This window comes from Periplaneta americana, chromosome 7 (genome assembly GCF_040183065.1).
Source record: "Periplaneta americana isolate PAMFEO1 chromosome 7, P.americana_PAMFEO1_priV1, whole genome shotgun sequence".
NCBI lineage: Eukaryota > Metazoa > Arthropoda > Insecta > Blattodea > Blattidae > Periplaneta > Periplaneta americana.
In genome coordinates, this window is record NC_091123.1 from 8,180,381 (window position 1) to 8,206,028 (window position 25,648).

General features: G+C 33.7%; 1 protein-coding gene across 6 annotated transcripts in view; it reads right to left on the reverse strand.

Moving 5' to 3' along the window:
- Positions 1 to 25,648, reverse strand: part of whd (carnitine O-palmitoyltransferase whd) — an 86,385-nt gene that overhangs the window by 12,263 nt on the left and 48,474 nt on the right. For 5 of the 6 annotated variants that reach the window (XM_069830211.1, XM_069830208.1, XM_069830210.1 and 2 more), the window contains 10 exons: positions 22,969 to 23,090; positions 22,408 to 22,609; positions 20,636 to 20,835; positions 17,931 to 18,135; positions 15,133 to 15,240; positions 14,236 to 14,261; positions 11,587 to 11,655; positions 2,419 to 2,533; positions 1,645 to 1,779; positions 969 to 1,106 (listed from right to left, as the gene is read on the reverse strand). In XM_069830211.1, coding sequence (XP_069686312.1) covers positions 969 to 1,106; positions 1,645 to 1,779; positions 2,419 to 2,533; positions 11,587 to 11,655; positions 14,236 to 14,261; positions 15,133 to 15,240; positions 17,931 to 18,135; positions 20,636 to 20,835; positions 22,408 to 22,609; positions 22,969 to 23,090 — 1,320 coding nt within the window. Of the gene's footprint in view, positions 1 to 968; positions 1,107 to 1,644; positions 1,780 to 2,418; positions 2,534 to 9,354; positions 9,418 to 11,586; positions 11,656 to 14,235; positions 14,262 to 15,132; positions 15,241 to 17,930; positions 18,136 to 20,635; positions 20,836 to 22,407; positions 22,610 to 22,968; positions 23,091 to 25,648 lie in introns of all 6 variants that reach the window. The other variant, XM_069830214.1, reaches the window with a different exon arrangement.

Here is a 25,648-nt window from a genome sequence, read left to right on the forward strand (position 1 = left end):
CTGCATTTTAGGGTACTGTACAGTAAAGTAATACAAATATTGATCTGTATAGCATAAGTTAGTTTTTCTCCAAAGGATTTTATATTGTAATATTTGGTAGATAGTCCTACATAAGTTACAATGAACTTGAAGCACACGTTTTAAAATCTTGTGTAATATTTAATATTATGAAACAGTCTTTGACAAATCTTTTTCAATATTGTTCAAATCTTTGAGAAGTTTTCTTGTAAAGTAATGAACTGGAATAACTGTTACAATAAGGAGAACCCTCTGTGGCAAAGTGAGAATGTAAAACAATGGCACTCCCGATATTAACTTATGTTCTGAGACTTTGGCACTAACAAAAGGAGAGAATAAAGAATAAAGATGGTTGAAATGAGATTCCTTCGATCAATAGCAGGATGCACTTTAAGGGACCATAAATACAGCAATGGAATCATAAATTAATTTAAACTACATGGTTTACACGAGATTATACAGCAATATAGAAATAGATGGAAACAACATGTAGAAAGAATGGAACAACATTGTCTACTATTTGAGCTCCTCTATTACAAAGCAAATGAAAAGAGAAGAATAGGACGCCAAATTAAAACATGGCGAGATGTTTTCTTTTATCTCTGAAACTGGAACATGCACATTACGCATAAGCCATGAAGAGTATGATGATGTACTGAACTGGAAGACAAATCATGCACAAGCAGCTTTACAGAGACAACACAAAGAAAGGAGGGAAAGAAAGAAAGACAGAAGAAAATTATAAACAAAAAGGTGGAAGTGGGTGAAAAGTGGAGGAGAAAAAGAGGAAAGTAATGAAGGCAGAGGAGAAGAGAGATGGAATAAGAGTAGAGTATGGAAGAAAGAGTAAATAAAAGGAAGAAGGAAAACATATGGGAGAAAGAACAGGAAAAAAGATAAAAGAAAGAAGAGGGGAAGACCACAGGCAATGAGAAGAAGGGAGCTTTTACCGTAGCTGTATTGTTGCTAATCATGGTGCGGACCCAGGCTGCTGACTCTATGGTGCATGGCCTCACTGTCTCTGTCCTGCCCTCACGGAACAGCCGTGTCATGGACGCTTCGTACGTCAAACTGAACCTGCCAGCATCCTGCCAACAGTTTGCACAGGTCACGTCAGTTCGTGTGTCTATGGCTGGTATTACACTATCAAAGTTCTTTGACAAAGATCTTTTATAAAATATATGACAGTGTAATAGGTTTTTCTTCATAAAATATAAGTGCATCTTGTTATCTTTTATATAAAAGATCTCCGTAGCTTGAAATCAGTATGGAGGAACGTAAATATTGTTGAACTGTTACTAAGACCAAAATGCTGATAATGAGAATATGAAGCAAATGAAATGTTATAAAACACAAAACATTTAGTATTGAACTACAAAAATACAAATAACAGACGAGAAGTGTACATAAAAATAGCAGAGATTGTAACTGCTGTACATGAGTGATGCATATGTCTCGACAAACTAAAAATTATCTTCATCCATTCTAAAATAATTTATATAACTTTTCAAGTCCTAGCATTTTACCTCTTTTTTAGTTAGTTTTCATGGATACTTTTCTTGTCACATCTTGCAATCCATGGTTTAAACCAAGATGATAAGAATGCAATGTTGCTAGTTACCTTACCTTAAAGTAAGCCAACTGAAGGGCCATTTGAATATAGGCATCCGGACTTATGCGACACTCCTTCATGAAGCCCTTGCCGTATGCATTGTGCATGTATGCTCGCAGATCCACGTCATTCAGAAGATTCAGTGCCACCTGCAGCACATGACATTAACAGATGATGACAGAATTTCGTAATCCTGGGAAATATTTCCTACAACAAACTATTTGCTTAATATACGTACAAGCTTTAAATGCTTATTGATGGTGGTGATGGTATATACCTAAGCTTATCCGTAACTATGAACAAATGAATGAACAAACTCATCAATTGATAGGTTGGCCAAATAAACTAAATAATCAAAAAGGATATAAATACATGAATGAACCAGTCAATTGGTAGGTTGGGTGGATAAAGTAAATAATCAGTAAAAAATTAAAGAATGAACAAACCACCAGACAAATGGTATGTCGGGCAGATAAATTGAATAATCAGTAAAAAAATGAATGAATGAATCAGTCAATTGATAGGTCAGGCAGATAAATTAAATAATTGGTAAAGAAATAAATGAACTAATGAATGGTTGATGGATAAATGAGTAACAAACTAAATTAAAATGTCACTAAAGAATAGAAATAATTAAACAAATTAGTAGATTAATAAAGAAATTAATACAAAAAAATAAACGAATAAATTAATAATTGGACGAAAGAATGAACAGATGAAGTGAATAAATGAATCTCATACCAGAAAATAACTTTTTTATTAATTAATTTAAGAATGTCACACCTTACCTGATATGATTTGTCAATTGCAGCAAGGCATGGAGGTGACAGATCCCAATGTAACCTGATTGGTGAGGGGGGCGTGAATTCTGGAGTACCTTTCGTGTGACCACCTTCCGCATATCTACAAAATCAAACATGCTAATCATAAATACATAATAATGTTAAACATATGCATGCAATGACAAATGGAAAGGACAGTGTATGTATAATAATTTTAAGATACTGTCCTTATTCTTCAATATATTTCCACTTCATTACTCTATATCAAGCACTAATACTGGGTTTCCATAAAAATAATTTTTCAGCATTTCAGAACATTAGTAAAATATTAGATAAAATATGCTGCTTCTATTATTAAAATTATTATTGTGTTCTTTGTCCAGTCCAGCAAAGACATATAAACTATATTTTAGAGATATTTTATTCTAAGATTGGCAAGCCTTATAAAAATAATTTTATTTCAAGCCTAATTAAATTGCCACAGCTGGTACAAAAAATAAGCAAGACTTTGATTCAAGTTCAAAATATACTACAAGTATTAATGAAGCTCACACCACATAGCTCGTAACTAATTGAAACTGATCCAGTTTAACGTTTAATTACTCTTCTTTAGATTTCATAAAATCATTATGGTTAGAATTCTAACCTCAACCATTAACAAAGGAGTTCATTACCGGTACTAAACAATTTTCCAACTGCAGCAGCAGGTAAATACACGAACTGCTACCAAAATAGACAATAATAAAAATCATATAACATGGCAGAAGAAGCAAATGTGACAGTGCGTGAATATTATTATCCAGATCATATACAAAATTATTATAAATTAATGATCTAAGAATGTGACGTCTATTACACATATTCTTCCCACATAACTGAAATTCATTTGACTGTCACGATAATATTAGTAATAGCTATCGTGTTTGTCTTATTGAATGCTGGGTTAATGAAGTAGGTTATGGGCTCGAGTAAGTTGTTAGTAATGCAGATAGAGAATCAGAAATGAAATACATACATCATTGATAGGGTAATTATAATTAAAACATAGAGGGACTGCACTTTCACTTCCATGCACACACGAAACAAATCAGTAAAACTGATAGGACAGTTATAATTACCATTTTTATTTACATCAAAAAATAATATTATCACAGCATGAGAAAGGAGGTTTATTGTACTATTCTACACATTTTTCACTAGAGAATTTTATAAGTTATAAAATGTTAATTTAAAACACTTTCTTGGATTTCGATAAACATTTTTATTTTTTATTTTTATTCTTAATTCAACATAGTACGGTATTTAATATATAGTTATGAAATTCAGAAATAACTTTCTTTTTCTAAAACAAAATTTATGATACAGAGTAGTGTAATGTGAAAGTAGAGCATAAGAACCAAATGCAGAGGAGAGAAGAAACAGGGCATTTATTCAAATGCTATTCCAAATAGATGATGTCATTGAATTTAATGCCAAATAATACAAATTTCGTTAAAGCAAATCAGCCTACATAACATTAACAGACATAATTAGATTGAATTTATATATTAATAAGTTAAATATTACAGACTTTATTGTAACGAAAGTAAATCAATACAGTATGTAATATTAACAGAACTAATTTGATTGAATAAATTATACAAAAATATATATTACATACAGTAGTAAGTAGATTAATTTAATTTACAAGCATAAACAGTTCATAAGTTAAATTGAAGGTATGCATATGGAGAAATGTTTTTCATTCTATTATACTTATAATCTTCATCTCTTGGCACTTGAAAGATTTAAGGTAATGAAGCAGTGCACTGAAGAATTTAATACATGAATATTGAACTCAGTTTTTGTAACAGCTGAGATTAATAGAGGATAGATGGAGATCAGAATTGTGTCTTGTAATAAAATTGTGAATGTTTTGATTAGTGTTAAATATATCCTCAGATCACACTATAAATATTCGTAATGCCGTATCACACTCCACTTCTAAATACAGAACATCCTTCTACTCTTTATCTTTCACCGTTTCTGCACCCATCTCTGGAACACTCTACACAGCAAGTCAGAGACTGTCGGATATTATCAAGTTAGAAATAAATTAAAACTGCACTTCTTCAATTCGGAATTCCTTCAGTTATAAGCCCTTTTGTCTGCCACAGTTTTATGAATAATAAGTGTATTTTTTTTTTCTTTTCACTATTACTCTACTCCCTTGATCACCAGATTAATTTATCACCATAGTTTTTTTATTGTGGTCTTTATTTAAATTTAGTTTTTTATTATTTTATTACATTCCATTTTTTGTGTTCTTTCCTTATTTTTCCTCTTAACTATTTGTAATAATCAAGTTACTTATGTTGTATTCCAATCAATAAATCTTTTTATTTTAGTAGGTTATTTTACGACGCTTTATCAACAGCTTAGGTTATTTAGCGTCTGAATGAGATGAAGGTGATAATGTCGGTGAAATGAGTCCGGGGTCCAGCACCGAAAGTTACCCAGCATTTGCTCATCTTGGGTTGAGGGAAAACCCCAGAAAAAACCTAAACCAGGTAACTTGCCCCGACCGGGAATCGAACCTGGGCCACCTGGTTTCACGGCCAGACGCGCTGACCGTTACTCCACAGGTGTGGACTCAATAAATCTGTATTTTGTTTTTTTGTATTATGGTATTACTTTAATTTTGTATTTTCTCATTTTTATTATCATTTTGTAGTAGGTATGTTAGTATTTTTTTTTTCACTTTTCATTTAATTTCACTGATTGTGTATTTTGTGACCTGGTGGAGCGTAATTGAAGGCCTTATGGCCTGAACACCGCCAGTAAAAGTAGATATATTATTATTATTATCATTATTTTGATTTTTAACATAAAACATAATTAGGGAAAAAATGTATTCATAAAGTAAGGTCAAGATTGCTAATTTTTGGAAAAAATATTTACATAGTGTCGTTTTATGCACACCAATCATTATTCTTACAGTTTTCTTTTGTAAGGCAAAAATATGTTTAGCATGAGATGAGGTGCCCCAGAATAGTAAACCATATTGCATTATAGAATGAAAATATGCGAAGCATACAATTTTAAGATTATTTGTTATCACCAATAGAGGATACGAATCTTAATGCATCAAAGAGAGAGCTCAATTTAGGGATAATGTATTCTATATTTACCAGTTCAAGTGATCATCCAATTCCAAACCACGAAATTTTGTGCTTATAGATTCTTTGAGAGCAATTCCATTTAATCTAATAATGTAGAAAAACTAAGCATTATTATTTGTGCTAAATTTGATTACCTACACTAGTTTTATCAGCATTAAGTGCTAATTTATTTGCATTAAACAAATCACTCATTAACTTTAATATTAAGAGTATATTAGATGTGTTAATAAAGTGATCATATTGTTCACTTGAGATAATCACATTGTAACATCTGCAAGTAAGATTATCTGGGATATTTCGTCATCATAAAAGTAAATCAATGTTATGTAGGCTAATATTAACAGAAATAATGTAACTGAATTTCTATATTAATAGCTGAATATTACAGACTTAGTTATAACGAAAGCAATTCAATATTAACAAGTGTATTAAGAACTGCTAAAATATTTTAACGAATTAAATTAAAATTAAAAAATGTATAATATGTTTGAAATACGACAAAAATACAATTAAGAAACTCGTAGGTACTTATGCTTTATATTTAGTGAAGAGAGAAACTTTTTGTTAGCAAAACATGTGCACGTATACACACTGTTTACCATGGTAACAATAAATTTGGTTGCAAGTGGACTTAATCCCTCCTTTTCCCCTGTAGTCTTCACACATACAACACACAAAATAATTATAATGTTCAAACAAAATGAGATTCAGCATCTGGAATATTGACATGCTGGGCAAACAAAAGCAAATGCGAGATGTGTATAGTCAAGATCCATAGCAATTCAGAAAAGGAAACAAAGTTAAACAGATGAAGAACTTCCAGTACAGGGTAAAAAAACAAGGTGCAGCGGAAATGTCATGGTCTCACCCTGTCAATGGCCTTCCAGTAGCAGTTTGGTTTGAAGAAAAACATCACGGCCAAATTACTATTGTTGACAAGAGACATTCAATGTTCAATCGAGAGTGTTATTTATTGTAATACAATATTCATTTTTAAAGAACAACTTAAACTCACTGTTCTAACAGTCCAATTACAATACCCGAATTTCTGATAAAGCTTTGCCTTTATGTTAAAGTAAATTCAATTTAAATAAAAATGTCTATGTAATATCTCTTCAAATTTATGTTTATTAATTACAGTTTGCTGCGTCCTATTGGGCAACTTTTAATTTAAAGTCACCTTTATTATTATTGATACAGAATAAGTTCCATTTTGATAGTATATGTAATTTTCTGTATTACAAATTTTGTATTCACACTACGATAAAATTTTGTTTTTATACTATATGAAAATGTAATGAACTTTTCTGTTACTACAGTTAGATAACCCAAAAAGTAAATTCGATTCATTCTCTGTTCAATTAAAACTACTTACATAAATTAATGTGAACGATATGACACTGTTTATGAACTGGTGTTCATCATTACAGTCTTAGTTCTGTTGGTTAAGAAAATTATAATTACTGGTACTAAAACAAAAGTTCTCACTAGCTTCATAGGTTCAGTTTTCCTCTTAATCAACCAACTCATTACATGAGCAAAATGTCAACTATTTCTGGAAATGCAGGAGGATAATTTGTTACCTTAGAAATATTCGTATGTCATTTATTTCTTTTCTTAAGTACTTTATCTCCGAGAAAAAAAAAATCGAAAGATGTATTGTTGGAAAATTTTATAATACATGGTTTCGTCTCCTTAAAAAATGAGCATCTTTTGAAGAATAAAATTTCGAAATAATCAAGAACTTAATATCTTTCTTTATCTTTTATCAGTAGGTACCAAATATGAAAAAAATATACTCGCAATAATTATTGTTTGATAGAAACTCAAAAGAATGAAACTGTTACTGCAATAGTCAAGTTCATTGTATATAGTTTTAAAATCATCTGCATTTGGTAGCAGTACATAAGTGGGAATAAGACAAATTGCTGCATCAAGATTATTTGCGTGTTAGTTAATCACATACAGAATGTTATTGTTATATCCCAAACCTACACAGTATCTCCAACTTTCGCAGAACTGTTAACACAGAGTATGCTGTAGCCATGTTATGTATATATTGAAGAAGTGAGTCCTCAGTAATTATTATGAGTCAATGAAGCTTAGAAAATGGCAAGTGAGTTCACATTTACAAGAAGGGAATGTAATATCAGCATACCCATAATTAATTCCATAAAATATGTGAACATTTTTGTAGTGCTCCATAATAAAAACATAAATTAATACATTTCAAAAGAATTAAGAAATAAAATACAGAATCACTAAACCAAAACCTGACAGGAATACTTCCCATATTATTAAACTGAGTAACAAAAGCAGAAATGGTTTGGTAGTGTTAAAGTAACAACTTTCTATGTTAGATTTTAGAAACATGAAATAAAAGCAGAAGGGGGTGAGGAGCAAAGACCAAGAACACATTGGATACAAATCACAAATAACAGAGTACTGGTAATGGAAGAAGGGTGGGAAGTAACAGAAAAGACGACACATTGGAAGATAGATAATTTTTGAAGAGGTCTTTGGTATGATGATTAGTGACAGAGAAATTTCATATTCTATAAACCATTCTTGCTACTAGTATGGGAATAAGCATTTTACATTTCACGATGTGTAAAATGCAATTAAAGTCAACAATTTTTCATATTTCATTATGTTTCGGTAAAATTTTCATATTTAATAAAAATCTTAATATTTTTCCATCTTTTACATGATTTTTATCCCATTAATATTTCTACAAGTATTAATTAACCGGGCTTTCCAGACATTATAAGGAGACAATAGAGATATTTTCCAAGAAACACTTGAAAAATCCAAGCCACCCATTCCACCAACATTCCGGAATTCCGAAGGGCAAATCTCCAAATTCCCCTTTAGAATCATTGAAGTCGTAGCATTAACAAATTCGAGAGGTCAAAACAAAATAAGTAATTCCTATTCCGCCTTTGCTCATTTTTTAGAATCCAGTGAAAGTCTTTTAAATGTTTTCATGCCTACTTACATCCATGTAAATTAATGTTTTAAACAGATTTCAACCATCAATAAATTTTGCTGCCTACTTAATTTCTCCTCTTTTTGCAAGTTCATGAGTTTTTCATCATACAAAACAATATTAACTGACAGAAGGTATAATCTTCTGCCAGAAAATACAGAAAAGTTTCTTGTGTTGTATTATAACTGGAGTCCGCATTTTTATGTAATAGTGATCCTAAAAATATGTACATAATATGAGTAAAAACCTCGAAATATGTGCCCAATATGTAATATCAAAATTGTAAAGGGAGTTAAAAATTGTTATTTATTTAAAAAATAATTTTACTTTAAATAAAGATAAATTGAAAGATTAATTTCGTACAAATTACACATTTATATAGTCATGACATAATTTTTGGTGCAATTCTGAAGTTAATCAAGGCATGACGCACAATGTATCACAGGATGTTTCTCCATATTTTCAGGAGTTAAGTTCTGACAGCTGTCAGACAGCATGTTCTTACACATGAAACTATCTTTGGACATTGCGAGCTGTAGTTTAGTCAGCTTTAACTCCTGTAAATAGGGGTTCAAATCTCAGTAGATTCTATAGGACTTGTAATGGAAAAAGGAAGAATTAAGGGAAGTTTTCTCTGATGATGAGTACTGGTACAAAGGATTCCCTGCCATCACCAGTGTGGTCCCAGTGTGTAGTTCACAAGGAGCACTACAAAAGCACATTCTGTATGTGAGATGTAACAGTTAGTGTGTTTAACACATGTCAGTCACCCATAATATAACAACTGGTTACCCATCATCAAATTCGGTAGCAACAATGTACTCCCACATGTGACTCATAACTGGAGCATCGGCCCTGGAGAATCAAACCATTTAACATTAAGTGAAGCCTTCAACAATGCTTTAATAGCTGACGGCATCTCGGCCAATGAACCAACACCAAACAAAAAAGAGAACTGGAAAATAAAACAGCATAGAAATAAACCCAGCAGAGAATGGCGCTCTGCCAACCACCAGTTTGCCAGGATAATGTCAAGGACGAAGACAGGATCGAGCAAAGAGGGAAACTAGAACAGTGAGATATTTACAGTTGCTGTAATTACTGACTGCAGAGTCGAGTATTGTCTGTTAGCTGACAAGATGTTCAAGACTTCTACTATAACAATTTCACAATAACCTTTTACAGCATCAAAATACTTTATCAAATGAGAAATAAAAGTCCCCCGAAAATGGTTGACAGTTTAAGCCTGTAACTTAGTAGATGTGTTTGAGTCTACTCTACAAACCCAACCATTTGATATGGATTTCATTAAAATATATGTATTCCGTTGGCGAACTCCCCTTACAAGACAGTAAGGTAAGACAGACAAATGATAATTGTCAGTAGAGACTGATTAACTTCATATCTGTCGTTTTCTTATCACGTTTTAATGGAAAACAAGAAAATTAAGTATATGTCAAAAACTTGTATTGAATTTCTTACATTTTGATGTGCATATTCAATTATTATTAATAAATTGCTCAATATTAACGGAGGTCTGGTGAGCTGTGAATCCCATGGAATATACGACACCAACAATTTCCGTGTCATTTCTAGTTTATTTTTTATAGATAATGTAAACAGGTCATCATTATCAATGTGTATAAAGTGTAACATACACAGGGCATCAAGCTTTCAATAATTTTATTATTGAATTCATATATAAATAAATAGGCCTACATTTTAATAAATGTAGGAAAACTACGGAGTGATTACATGTATGAACTCTGTTTTGGAATACAATGTTTCTTTCATTTCTTCACAAAATGCAGAATTAAATGAGCCACTGAAAAAAGACTGACATTATGAAAATATTACTTAAGAATACGTTGTTGTATAGATTCTGTAAATAAAAAACAAGTGTTTCTGGGATTCATTAAAAACTTGAGTTATGTTTCTTTCACTTATTGTAATAATTCACGTTATTTTGAGATTGATAAGTGCCTTTTTTTGGGGTTATGGGAAGAAGAATAAAGAAATTGTACAATGAATTGGCGTTATCACATCTCAAGAATTTTACAGGTCTAACAGTACAGCAAAGTGTGGAAAATCAAGATTACACTGCTGTAAAAACTAGAAGAATGTTTCGTTAGGAAGTCAACTCTGGTAGCCAAAATAAAAAGTACTGCAACAATGAAATGACATGTTTTGCTTGAAATTAATATTTTCATGGCACTCATAATGCCAGCAACTTCCATAATATATGGGAACAATTTAACGCATTATTCTACTGATATCACATGTTCGCATATATGTAATGTCTTCATATTAACATTATCTGCTGCACTGCCAATGTATGACTGTCAACTCTGCTACTTTCAGCTCTCTGTAAAATTTAAAAAGGCATTGCTTTGGAAAGACTTCATAATTTTATTATTAATGGTGGACCTAAACAACACCATTGAAAGACTAGGAGAAAGATTAATCTGCACTGAAAGTACAAATGTTATGCTGGCGATATGACGGCCATTTTGTTGTGAAGTTATTTTATAGTACTGATACACAAACTTCAAGATCCTGTGAGTCAGAAACGTGGGAAAAAAAGAAACGTTCTCACATATCTGTTACGAAGTCCTGAACAGAATGAAGTCAGGTATAAATATCTCTTTTAAGTTTATATTTGCTTCAAGGCAGCCTGTTTAATTCCTGTGGAACAGGAAAACAGTAGAGCTTTAAGATCCTTTTCAGGTCGTCTTGATGAAGATAATGCCACAAATGTATTGTGACATAGGTCCTACAGCTTTACTTGCCTCCTGGAGGATGTTTTACTTTAGATTACTTTATTTGAAACATAGAGCACCATCAGTCGGGTTTGAACCTCTGACAGATGCATAGGAACCATAGACCACCAAAGAATAACCCACTACTGGAGACAGGCAGATAATGTGTCTTTTATCCCTCCCCGATATCAATCAGCTAACAGACAATAATGAAGATAAGGACGAAGAAAAATGGAGGAATGGGATGATGCGTAGTTGTGTTTACCCGCTGAGAGATGTCATCTCCTGCACGATGATGAACTCCCAGAAGTGCGACATAACAGCTGCGTCCGCCCTGCAAGAATGCACATATGAACAAACCATTCACACAGCAGGACTTGACTTGTACCACCCCCTAAAAATATCAGTTCCACTGAATTCTGCTTTACATTAGAAGTAATAACTTTGCTTTGTGTAAGGGGTTTTGTTTGCGTTAATTTTAAATGACAAGGTGTCAACAGAAGAGTATTAAAGTTTTTAACAAACATTTTGTGATATCAAAAGAATTAAATACAAACTGACTAATGTCATAATTGAAAATAACTGAAGTTTTAAACTTCAGAGAAGACATATAATTCTATCTTTTCAATCCTAAAAATTACGAATACTGTAATATGAACCCGAAAAGCCTTCATTGACTGAAAAAGTGAACATGTAAGTAAGTAAAAGTTTAAATGTATTAATAATTAAATTATTAATGAGAAAATCAATGAATGAAAGGTAATAAATTAATGAAATAAATAAACATGTAAACCAACTATTAATTTCAAACTGAATATGAATCAATAAATATATGTGTAACAAAGAAATAGATAACTGTTCCAATGAATTATTAAATAAGTAAACATTAGTATACAAGGAAACATAAATAAAAAATTGATATGTGTTTAGATGAATAATAGAATAAATAAATTATAAAAGAAATAAAAAACTGAATGTAAAATTGTTAATATTATGATTACGTGAATAGCTGAATCTCCTAGTATAAGTACAGAAATTGATATGTACATAAATAAATACAGAAATAAAAGAATTTTCATGTGTGAATTTAGACCTTCACTTTCTCTGTCTCTAAACAATTTCACACATAACTATACATTTTCAATGTTAAATTTCATAATTTAAAACAAACTGTCGCCAAATTTTCCTTCAACTATCACGAAACGGACATAACAAAGATGTATTTTAAAACTGCAATATAATGATTAATGATTAATGAAAGAATTTTTTTCTACCTTCACTACCAAATGTATTTGCTGAGTCGAACCAATTCAATCTTTAGTTTTAGTACACAGTTCACACTTATTTTTTCCTAAATAGTGACAATTTCTGTGCATGAAATGAAGGCAGGTGGCTAAGAGGTACTGAGAAGAGACAAACAAAAATATGCTCCATATGTGGCCATTCAGTCAATACTCCTCTGTCTTTCTTCAGAACTAATGGTAAACTTTCAACACAATATTCGGGATTTGTGTATTTGTGTTTTCCATTTCACAAATGCAAAATAGCCACAAATATATTAAATTATTGTAAATACGATGAAAGAGTAATGGAACGGAGAAAAATTATCTCCGGCGCCGGGATTTGAACCCGGGTTTTCAGCTCTACGTGCTGACGCTTTATCCACTAAGCCACACCGGATTCTACCCCGGCGTCGGAAGAATCGTCTCAATTTTAAGTTCCAACTCTTGGGTTCCCTCTAGTGGCCGTCCTCTGCACTACGTCATAGATATCTATGAACCTAGGACTGAAGTCCACACATGTGCTGAGGTGCACTCGTAATGAGTGACTAGTTGGCCGGGATCCGACGGAATAAGCGCCATCTTAAATCATGAAGAATTTTTCTCCGTTCCATTACTCTTTCATCGTATGATAATGCAGAATATCTGCATGGAAATATCATATGTACTTCGGTACCTTTTAAGAATATATTATTGTAAATATCTTAGAATATAAAAACAGAACAAATCACAGCTCTGCACAGGCCAAGCTCGCCAAACAGACTGAAGCTCACTGGCCTGACTAGCACTACGTGATTTTCTATGCTATGGTGAGTTCTTACCTCACTCGCCTTCGTTTCTGCACTGAAGACTAATAATTTAAACTTTTGTATCAAATAGATTTTATTTTTTTAAACATAACGTTAAAAAATATTTCAGTCTAATAATTTGGCCAAGACTGTACACTTCTACCCTAAGCAATAAATTAATCAATTAAATAAACTCATAATAATGCTTAAAATAAACCTTCCTTAATGAAAGGAAGATCATTTCATTTCTTCATTGTATTAAGAATTCATTCTCTCCAATGCTGTGACCTTTCAAAGTTCACTGCACCACACTTTTCCCATTTCATTTTCTGCTTTGTCTGTCACAATATTCTAGTTTCAAGAGATGCTACTCTCGAAATCGAAATATTACAGTGACTACATGAAAGAACCACTGTAGAAATATTGCCAACAGAGACATCTGTTCACAAGGCAAGGGAACTGTATGGTGTGTTAGTAATTTTGATGGGGTCAGAGTTCTCTTATGTGCAATAAATCCGCAAAATAGAATGTCTAGCGTTACTTCTCTTTCAAAAGAAGCCACATTTATGATTCGAATCACCTCTTACAACATGCACAACTTTCTGAAGCATTGCACCTGCGATAGTGAGGTACCATAACTACTGAATCACTTAGGATAACCGACAAGTGTTTTCTTTAAGATAACATCCATTATATTTTTGAAAACTGTATTTTCTTTCAGATCATTAATTACATGCTTTCTGAATGTGTATAAATCAATAATATTTTGATAGAAACGTTAAAAAAATAAATCTGGATGACTGTTACATCAATAACCACATCTTGTACTGGGCAGATAGTACTTACCACGAATGTTCTGCATTGAAACCAATCTGAAAGAAGGAAATATTCCCGTTATAAATTAATGAAACACAAATGGCTTTCATAGATTACGATAAAGCATTCGACAGAGTGGACAGATCCAAATTGTGGCAAATATTAGAAAAAGAAGGCTACCCAGCACATTTAATTTCGGTATAAGGAGCTTATAGAGAAAAACAAATATAATAATAGAAACTAGAAATAAAAGAAGTAAGCAGATTTTAACAAATGTAGGTCTTAGACAAAAGTTCATGTACCTTTTAAATAATATATGTAAATCCTATAATTTTAAATTTCAATTAAGAAAATGAAGATAAAGGAAAAGACCCAGTTAGATCCAAGATTGTAATAGAAAATGAAATTTTGAAACAAGTGTCTGACTGATTTTAGATACCTTAGCTGTGAAATAAGTTTTAAATATGGCAGAGACAAAGTATTCTCTGTTCCTCTCTCAAAGTGAGAGTCCAAGTTTCACGACCATAGAGAACCGGTAAAAAAGCGCGCGCGCGCGCGCACGCACGCACGCGCGCGCACACACACACACACACACGTTTCTGTCCATGGACAGGTCTTTCACTGCAAACCCAGCATTCTCCTATCTGTCCTATTTTCTGCCTTCCTCTTATTCTATGTATATGATCCACATATCTTAAAACCGGTAATATAACAACTTTATAAATTCGTTAAATTTTTAAGAAAGTTTTATATTTTATAGTGAGTGTTAAAGTAAACATCAAAGACAAATGGATCTTATTTTAGTCACTTAACATAGATTTTATAAAATTTTCATATAAAACATGCAGAGAATATAATATTTCTCATATTAAATTCCATGTATAGTAAACTGTCTTACAGTATATACCAACATAAGCAGGAACTTACCCGTCCATTGGAGCCTACACAAAGAGTGAAGGACTTGTCAAACCAGCGGTCATAACCCTTTCCATGCAGTAGGATCTGTCCATAGCGGTCCAACTTGCTTGGGTCTTGCTGGAACACATCAGACCAAAAGAGTATTTTATTTAAAGAAGGCATAAAGTCTATGTATACGGATCGAAAAAGATAACACGTGTGATTCGCTTGTTATTTTAGAACAGAATAGTGTGTATCTAAAGTGACAAGTGAATCACACGTGTTTGGTGCTCGTAGTTACGAACAAAAGAATTGTGTTTAGGTGTAATTACAATGAACAGTGTTAATCAACAGGTGAATGTATCTTTTCTTCAATGCAGTATGAGAAAAAAATAGAAATAAAAAGAATGAGAACCAAGGCAGATTTAAATATTGTGAATAAAGGACTGGATAAACTCACTAACCAGCATCTCAGTAAGGGATAGTATTCCAAATGTTCCTGGGTATGTGGATGTCCAATAAAGAAATGCGTTTTGTTTTCCATGCAACTTGTTCGGAGGCAAAAATAGTTGGATTGAAGTGGGGTAACCTACATGAAACATTTATCTGAAAGAATTTCTAAGCATGAATCTTCAAAATCGTATATAAGTAATAATATTAACGAGCAACTAGACAAGTCAACACAACTTGACACTGTGTATCAGTAATCTATAAAACGTCATAATGAAGAAGTAGATAAAAACAGGCATTTTTTTTTTTTCCAAAACTTATTGAATAGGCCTACGTAACATTTTGCGACATGTTCGAATTCACACTGTGTGGACGTGATGAAACACAAAAATCACAAAATCGCGATATTTTTTTAGGCTTTGTAAATTTCATTTCACAAACAGATGCCTTGTTGCGTGGCCATCTAAATAATGCTACAACATTCAAGAGCATGTCAAAAACTGTACAAAATGAAGTCCTAGACTGTATGCTTTTCGCATATAGAGTATATGCGACAAAGGAAATTAGATATTCAGATTATATCGCAATTCTCTCTGATAACATGACAGATCTAGCGACAAAATTGCAATTAGTTCTTATATACAGTATAGTATTGGTAATCTAACCATATGACGTAATTTTCGAGCGATTTTGGAGATTTAATAATCCTCTAGGGCCTAAGGCAATTCAGCCGATACAATATTAAAATGGGATGATGGGGTCCTTAGTGACTGTCCTGAAATACGATGGTGCATCAGTAATGAATGGGGTTCAGGCCATTGTGACGAATAAATACTTCAATACACATTATGTTCACTGTTACGCCCATCAACTGTTTTCAGAACATGGGAGAGGTGCTAGTAGATGGAAGAAGAATAAAGTGCATAAAATTTGCTAATGATACGGAGTTGTTAGCAGAAGAGGAGACGATACTACCAAGGGATATGCTAGTGAAGCTAAATGACAGCTGTGAGCAGTATGGGATGAAGATGAATGCAAACAAGATGAAGACCATGATCATAGGAAAAAAAAATAAAGAAGGTAAACGTGCAAATTCGAAATGAGGCAGTGGAACAAGTGGACAGCTTCAAATACCTGGGGTGTACTATAAGCAGTAACATGAGCTGCTGCCAGGGAGTGAAAAGGAGGATAGCAATGACAAAGGAAGCTTTTAATAGAAAAAGGAGCATCTTCTGGGAACTTAAAAAAAAACTAAGGAAGAGACTGGTGGAGTGCTTTGTGTGGAGTGTAGTACTGTATGCGGAAGAAACATGGGCATTACAATGAAGTGAAGAGATACGATTAGAAGCACTAGAAAAGTGGATATGGAGAAGAACGGAATGTGTGAAATGGACAGATAGAATAAGAAATAAAGTTATTCTAGGAAGAATAGATGAAGAAAGAATAATGCTCAAACTGACAGGAAGAGAAAAAAAAATTGGCTGGGTCACTGGCTTAGAAGAAAATGTCTATTGAAGGATGCACTGGAAGGAATGGTGAACAACAGAAAAGATCGGGGCAGAAGAAGATATCAGATGATAGACGACGTTAAGATGCATGGATCATATGTGGAGACTATGACAAAGACAGAAAATGGGAAAGATTAGAAAATGCTGGATTTGCAGTGAATGACTATCCTTGGGCAGAAAATTATGAATGAGCGAATGAATGTATGTAATATGTATTTAGCGTTTCAGGGTAGAAGTTTAAGGGATTCACACGCAATTCCTAAAAACTAAATAGTCTATGTTGGCTATATTGGATTTTTGCTACCTGTAATTGTCTCAGAGGTCTGAAGTCGGCAGTTCTTGCGAGTTAGATGAAACCTGGTAGCAAGTAGGATAATAGAAGGAGAAATCTAAGTTATAAGAGAATTCTTAATAATGACTAGTTATCTAAGGTAAAAGGTGTAATAAAATTGTTTAACTTAAAACATAAGGACTAACTACGATTAATATGCTTTACAGTAAACATTTTCTTAAGATAAGTACCTGGAAAATAAAAATGTGACAGGACTGCCATTAACAGATGATAATAAATTAAGTACCGTATATGTATTATGTTTGGAAGACAATAAACATTCATTCATTGATGAACATGATGAAGGACTTGTAGATATGTGTGAAAAAAAAAACAGTTTAGAAGAAGAGGCTGTAGACAGACAAACAGACTGACAGAAAATTTCAGTAAGTATAGTGTTGCTAAAAACTTGTACATTTTCAGAGAACATCTCGAAATCCATTCTTTCACGCCATATTTCTGCTACACTTCAAACCACAAGAAACTAAAATGCCAGAAATTTTATGTTTTAAAGTCTAAGACCACCAGTGACACCATACCACATCAAATTCATATGGAAAATCGTCCAGAGCAACCACGAAAGCGGCCTTCTCTATGGCATCCAGAGACTGGCGGTTTAACCCCTTGAAGAAGAACTCCTGTCGAGCAGCAGCCCATGCTATTCGTTCTCCAGCAGTCAGGGCTGCCAACTTCTCCTCTCCTTTGGCAGGTGGTGAATCATCTGCTAGGATTTGTTTAATTTGCCTGTAACATAAAAGTGTAACTCAAAGTGGAGCCAATCAATACTGATCTCTGCTTGTAAAACAAGTGCAGAACATAAAAGGAAACTTTCGATAATGCTTTCGTTCATATTTTCTCAACAACCTCCTGCAATAGATGATAATACACGAGCTGCCTATGTTACAATTTAGTTAATATTTAATAATGTTACTTCTCAATACAAATAATTACACAGAGGTTTACCACAGAGATCAGTTCTTAGTACAACTTTATTCAATGTTTACATCAGTGACTTCCCCAAAATCCTAGAAAAAGCTGGAATGAAAACTACATTCTTTGCTGGTTATATAGTCATGTAGACCACTAAACCAAGAAAACCCAATACCCAGTTACAAATTAGTGCCCAAACTTCAACTAAGAATTTGGTATGTAGAAAATTTAATGAACATAAACACCGATAAAACCACATAAGAAATTTTCTCACTTAGTAAGAAGTAAGAATATCTTGCAGTTATTTTTGATGATGAACTATCAAGGAAGAACCACATAGATAATATTACAGAGAAGGGAACAAGAACACTTTTACTTCTAAAAAGTATGATGGGAATAAAGTGGGAATGGACAAGAAAAACTCTCAATACAACATATAAAATGTATGTCGAACCAGTTACCCAATATTGTGGGGAAATATTGATAACATCGCCCAAAAATCACCTCGATAAACTCAACTTATTTCAAACTCAGACCCTAAGATTAGTTACTGGAGCAGTAAAAACAACTTGCTAAGCAGATTTCTACGAATACTCGTGAATTGAGGAACTGAAAGAACAAGCACTAATATAGTATGAGAAATTAATTAGACTGACATATACAGCAAACTGTAGATAGATTAAAAACACAGAAAAAATTTATAAACTTAGTACAAGACATTAAAAAAAAAAGACTTAGTATTCTTGAAAGAAAATACATTTTATTAATGAAAGACAAGCCATTAAATACCATTCATACGTATAGAAGATAGTTTGACTGTCATGGACGATGTTAAGGAATTTGAAACAGATAAACTAATTTTGAAGACTCTGGTTACAGAAGCAATTGAGACAAGATACCTACATAAGGAGTGGTACAAATGTATACAGCTGGATCCCTTATATCATATTCAAGAGGGGCAGGAGCTGGTGGAACATGTCCTCTTTTTCCATTTCACCTTTCTGTAGGGAATATACAACAAATTTTAAAGGAGAAATTACTGCTATTTATGTATCTTTAGAAAACCTCTATAGATTCAATGAATTGCAAAATTCTGTCATATTATCAGATTCAAGGGGAGCCATACAAGCTGTAATTTCACAACAGTCTACAAAAGAGGCTAACATTTAGGATTGTATGAAAATGATCAATTATCTAACTAAATATAGAATAAAATTAGTTTACAGTGGATTCCTTCCTATTGTGATATAAAGGGAAACGAAATGACAGACTTTTTAGCTAAAAAGAGCACTGAAATTTTACAGCCATCTAATAGCGAACTAATCATAAGTAAATTCAGATTTGCCCAAAAACAACAAAATTCGGATGGAGCAAAAGATAAAACCTGCGAAATTTTGACTAACCCCGAGATAACCCCCCAAGGGCTACGTAAATCTGATGTTGATAACAGATCATTATTGTTTGGCAAGCTACCTACATGGGGTAGGAATTTCTCATACATCTGCCCTGTACTGCGTGATACAAATGAAAAGAAGAGCATGGAACACATCAAAAGATGCATAGCAATGCTACAAAGATACTGGAATGACTTCCTTGTCAAGTGCCCAAGCACAGGACCAACAATATTGACAACAATGGAATAAATACTAAGGAAGAGAGTAGTGAAATGCTTTATGTGGTGTGTGGCATTGTATGAGGCAGAAAGATGGACGTTACGATGAAGTGAAGAGAAACAATTGGAAGCATTTGAAAGGTGGATATGTAAAAGAATGGAACGTGTGAAATAGACAGACAGAATAAGAAACGAAACTATGTTGGAAAGAGTGGGTGAAAAAAGAATAACACTGAAACTGATCAAGAAGAGAAAAAAAAATTGGCTGGGTCACTGGCTAAGAAAAAACTGTCTACTGAAGGATGCACTGGAAGGAATGGTGAACAACAGAAAAGTTCAGGGCAGAAGATATCAGATGATAGACAACGTTAAGATGTATGGATCATATAAAGAGACTAAGAGAAAGGCAGAAAATAGGAAAGATTGGAGAATGCTGGATTTGTAGTGAAAGACCTGCCCTTGGGCAGAACACTATGAATGAGTTAATAAAATACAATAAATATAATGACGGTAATCTTATAATTATTTTACTATTCATATTTTTATTATTATTCTTCTTGTTGTCATCATCACCGTCGTAATTATTATTATTATTATTATTATTATTATTATTATTATTATTAACTTTTAAAAGACAAACGAGTATATTACAAAAATTGACAACCAGTTGCTGAGACCGCAGACATGGATGTGGGCACTCACACTTCTATCTCACAGGGTTTGAGGATGCGTCCCCTGAAGTAGATGAACACCTTGAAGTAGCGACCTTTGTGGTACACTACGATGTGGTTTGAGTCCGTGTAGTGCACCAGACGATCTGTCTCCACACCTGGCACTCTTGTTGTGTTGAACACGCGCTCGTACTGCCATGAGCACAGAGGCACAAACCCCTGAATCAGAATCTGCAACATTTCGAATAGTAAAATATTAAAGAGAAACTCTATGAACTGCTTTACAATGAAATTGTGTAACATCGAAAATGAAGGAAAGAGTTTTTACTTTACTGAATATCCTATTTGTCACCCACAGAAACATTTCACAGTACTTCCAATCCACGTTATGTATTTGTAGTAAAAAATACAAGACTACAGAAAATTCCGGATTACCATCCATGCTTAGCTTATTCGGCTGGTAGATTTCCTATGTATTATTCTTCAGATTTTAATTTTTGTAAAAAAGAAAGTAAAAAACAAAAAAATAAAATAAATAAAAAACAAAACAAAGAAAGAAAGAAATGCATAGCAACATCAAAAGCTGTTATTGAAGTAGAGAGGGAAAATCTGTTTAAAGTTTTTCCTCCCATTTCGAATTCTAAATGAGGCAGTAGAGCAAGTGGACAGCGTAAAATACTTGGGGTGTACTATAAGCAGTAACATGAGCTGCTGCCAGGAAGTCAAAAGGAGGATAGCAATGGCGAAGGAAGCTTTTAATAGAAAAAGGAGCATCTTCCGCGGACCTCTGGAAAAAGAACTAGGAAGAGACTAGTGAAGTGCTTTGTGTGGAATGTGGCATTGTATGAGGCAAAAACATGGACATTACGACGAAGTGAAAAGAAACGACTAGAAGCATTTGAAATGTGGACATGGAGAAGAATGGAACGTATGAAGTGGACAGACAGAATAAAAAATGAAATCGTGTTGAAAAGAGTGGGTGAAGAAAGAATGATGATGGTCAGGAAGAGGAAAAAGAATTGGTTGGGTCACTGGTTGAGAAGAAACTGCCTACTGAAGGATGCACTGGAAGGAATGGTGAACAGAAGAAGAGTTCGCGGCAGAAGAAAATATCAGATGATAGACGACATGAAGATATATGGATCATATGAGGAGACAAAGAGGAAAGTACAAAATAGGAAAGATTGCAGTGAAAGACCTGCCCTCGGGCAGAGTACTGAATGAAATCAGCACACTTATCTGTAGTAGATCACCACCCAAATTAAAACTTTCAAAGTAGCTCCTAGGTCAAGATAGTTTGGTGACCACTGCTCTATATATTTTAAAATTAGTTTTGTATTAAAACTGGTTACTATTTTAGTATGAAGTTTGGATAACCTATAATATGATATGTAAGGTGAATAGCTAGAACCACTTTTAGGAATTGGTTCTGCTTTTGGTTGGTTTCTTCTAAGGTTTTTCCCCATCTGTGGTGTGAAGCTAAGTGGTCTATGGCGAGTCCTTGGCCTCACCTCACTTCATTCCCATTTGATCTGATTACCTGGTTGGGTTTTTCCCGAGGTTTTCCCCAACCATAAGGCAAATGCCAGGTAATCTGTTGGCGAATCCTCGGCCTCATCTCACTACAATCTTGTAAAATGTTGATTTGTTCCACATCTTAAAGCTTCAATGCTAATACAATACAATAAATGAAATGAAAATTAAAAGAAAAAATGAAAAGGAAATCTATTCACCCTAAATGTATTCTAACCTAATCCAACCTAACCTAACCTAGCACAATTCCATGACAACAATGTAACATACAGGTTGAAGCTCCTGGCGCTCAATGAGGCGACGGAACTGCAGGCAGATGTTGATGACAGTTGCTGCGCGAGCAGCCTGAGAATAAATAGGTTCCACTAAGATGGCGTCAATGCCATAGAAGTTAGAATTCACCATCAGGGGGGAACGGCCTCGCAGGTATACATACTCTTCCCACCAATCTGACACGTAATTTGTAGCCCACCTGAAACAGGCAAATCATTGGTTCTAGCATATCACTCACTATGGCCGATAAAAGAAAAGTGTCCAAGTTCCTGGTGTTCCTACAGAGTATACAACAAAAATAAAAAATAGTAGAGCACATAATGTGCATATATATTCAGTATATAATGAAAATGTTCAACTGTCTGCTGTTTGCAGTTTTAAAACTCTAGAATATTATTATAGCTACATGTTGATGTTCTCATACTTCAAACCAACCAAAAATACTAATACAATAATGCTAATCTAACCTCATAAGAAATTATTGTTTGAGTAACAGCACGCAATCCACCTAATAACGCATAACAATATAAAATATTTCTCACTATTATGTTTACTTACCATGACTTCAGCATGAGATATCTCTGAAGTTTAACACCAATTCCATTCTCAAATTCTTCTGCTAGTTTTAGCATTCTTGTATAATCTTCATCTTTCAACAGAGGACGTACACTTCGTAAATACTGTGAAGTAAATAAAAAACAAAGCATAACTTTTGTGACATAAGTTACTCCTTAGTTCGTAACACATTATATATATCTTATAAAAGAGTGCATGAATTGGAACACGCACCAAAGGAATTTTAATACTATAATTTATACAGTTAACTCCGTTTATAGTGTGGATCAGCATATTTCGTTCACTATATCCGAGGTTCACTGAAACCGAAGTATGTATTTTTATACTACGACATTGCTATACATACAGTATTAATGTCTGCTTGGGACAGACCATATTCAGTGTCAGTAATAATGTTCGCTTTATCTTTCAACGTAAAGAATTTACACTTCGACATCTCAATGTTCACACTTCTAAACTTGAATCTAATCTGGCCCCTTTCCAATAATAAAATTAGGAAGGTATGCTTACTGTGTACTGGGCCTTAGAATTTCTTCGCGTTCACTTTTATAGGGATAAGGGAGGGTTGATAACCATTATATTGTAATCCTTCTTGTACTTACCTTTTGGTCATGTCATAACTCTACTCCCTTTTACAAAAGAAAACACTTTCTTTTCCTATTCTTCTAATAACCTCTTTTAAAAGAGTCAGAACTAATCCTTCCTTTATCCCTCACTGTGTACGCTATTCTCCTTAACATGTTTCAAGCTGTCCAAGAAGCTGAACAAATCCTTTCTTTAATAATTGCAAGGGAAAAATTGTTCCAGGGCCGGGTATCGAACCCGGGACATTTGGCTGAGTGCACCAACATTCTACCGACTGAGCTATCCAGGAACTGTACCAGACTCCAGCTCAATTATTCCCCTTATATCCACATACCTCAAGTGGGTTGACAGAACATTAGAACCCAGCATTGAATGCACACTTACTGTGTGATTTTAATTTGTGGTTTTCTGTTCCTTCCTTTGTCTTTCATTGTACTTAAGGAGTAGCAGGTTTGAAATTTTATACTAAACATATTCTCGAAAGTTTATATGAGAAAGGGTTTTCGCAAATTACAATTTTTGTCATTTTAAAATTACAACATTTTCTTGGACGTTCTAGTTTTTAGGTTCACTATAGCTGAAGTGAGGGTTCACTATAAATGGAAATATTAATGTACTTTTAATGTACCAGTATGCAGGTCAAGACAAACGATTTAGGTTCACTATAGCCGAATGTTCACTACAACAGAGTTCACCATATCCAGAGTTGACTGTATACTGAAATATTAGCTCCCCTAATTATTATGTTGAAAGAGTAATCACAATTTTTTTAGAAAAAAAAAATTCTGCGTCCAATAACACCATAAAAAGTAATGCCTTCCCTCAGGATAATAATCATAAATCTAAAACATTAATACATGTATAATTACAGTATTTTCCAATGAAACTGCAATGCTTTTTAACACGTACCAATCATAGCTGCCCATGGATTAATACAAACAATTGAATGAAAAGCTATTGTTGTTTATGATTCATGTATTAATTTGAGAAAATCTATTGTATGAAAGAAGAAGTTCAAATTACAGTACTCTTGCTAATCCGGCCATTCCTTGCATAGAGGTGTGCCAGATTAGTGGGAGTGTTGGATTAGTGAGAATGCTTAAAAAGTCATTACATTTAATGTTATAAGCTGCGCCAACCACTCCACTTCCACTTCTAAATCGCAACTGGAACACTCCACACATGGCCAGCACATGTATACATGTATAAGTAATAAAATATAATACGTGACACTGGTGCAAATTTTCCAGAACATTATTAGAGTAGAAGTGAAAGGAAGTACACTAGAAAGGAGGCTGGATAATTGAGAGGCCGGATTACTGAGAGCCAGATTAGCGAGAGTCTAATGTATTACGCAGGAAGAACACTTGTTTGTATGTATCTGAAGTCTGACTAGTATAATATGTAGCTAGTCACAGATATATGCAATGGAGAGGGAAGGGAACTGGCCACCATACTCCATTATCTCCTGGTATGGTTGCCTCATACATAATTGGTGCCTTGTTGGTATCACTTGTGAGGTTCAGACCTGTCTTCAGACAACTGACTAAACAACAACAGCTGGAAATTGTGCACATACAGTATGTGACATATTTAGTAAGAATATCCAGCAGCAATTTATACAAAAATGCAGTTAAGAAATGTCAGACTAGTGTTTTATAATACACTGTGTTATTATTTGGCATTAAATGGAAGTCTAGTTGAACATTTGTTGTATTTTTTTTTTAATAATGACTGTTCATCATTTTCCCAATTGTACAGATCAGTCTTGAGCATAAGAGGGGAAGTGAAAGAGACGAAGAAACCCCCACCCATGTCCTTTTCGCTTACACCAGAGTAAGGCTCTGTGCATCAGTGGTGAATTTTAGGCGACCAGTGAGATCCGAAAGTTCTTAAAACCCTGATTCAATCCATCACTGACTCTCTGTCCACTTGTACCATATCAAAATATAACCGTCTCAGCTGGGAAAGGTGGAGTGGGGAGTTAAGGAGTGATCTGCAGTGACTCAATCGAGTTAATAACGCCCAGGCTTGGTGTAGACTAATTTACTGACAGAGCTGTTGTTGGAGTGGAGGT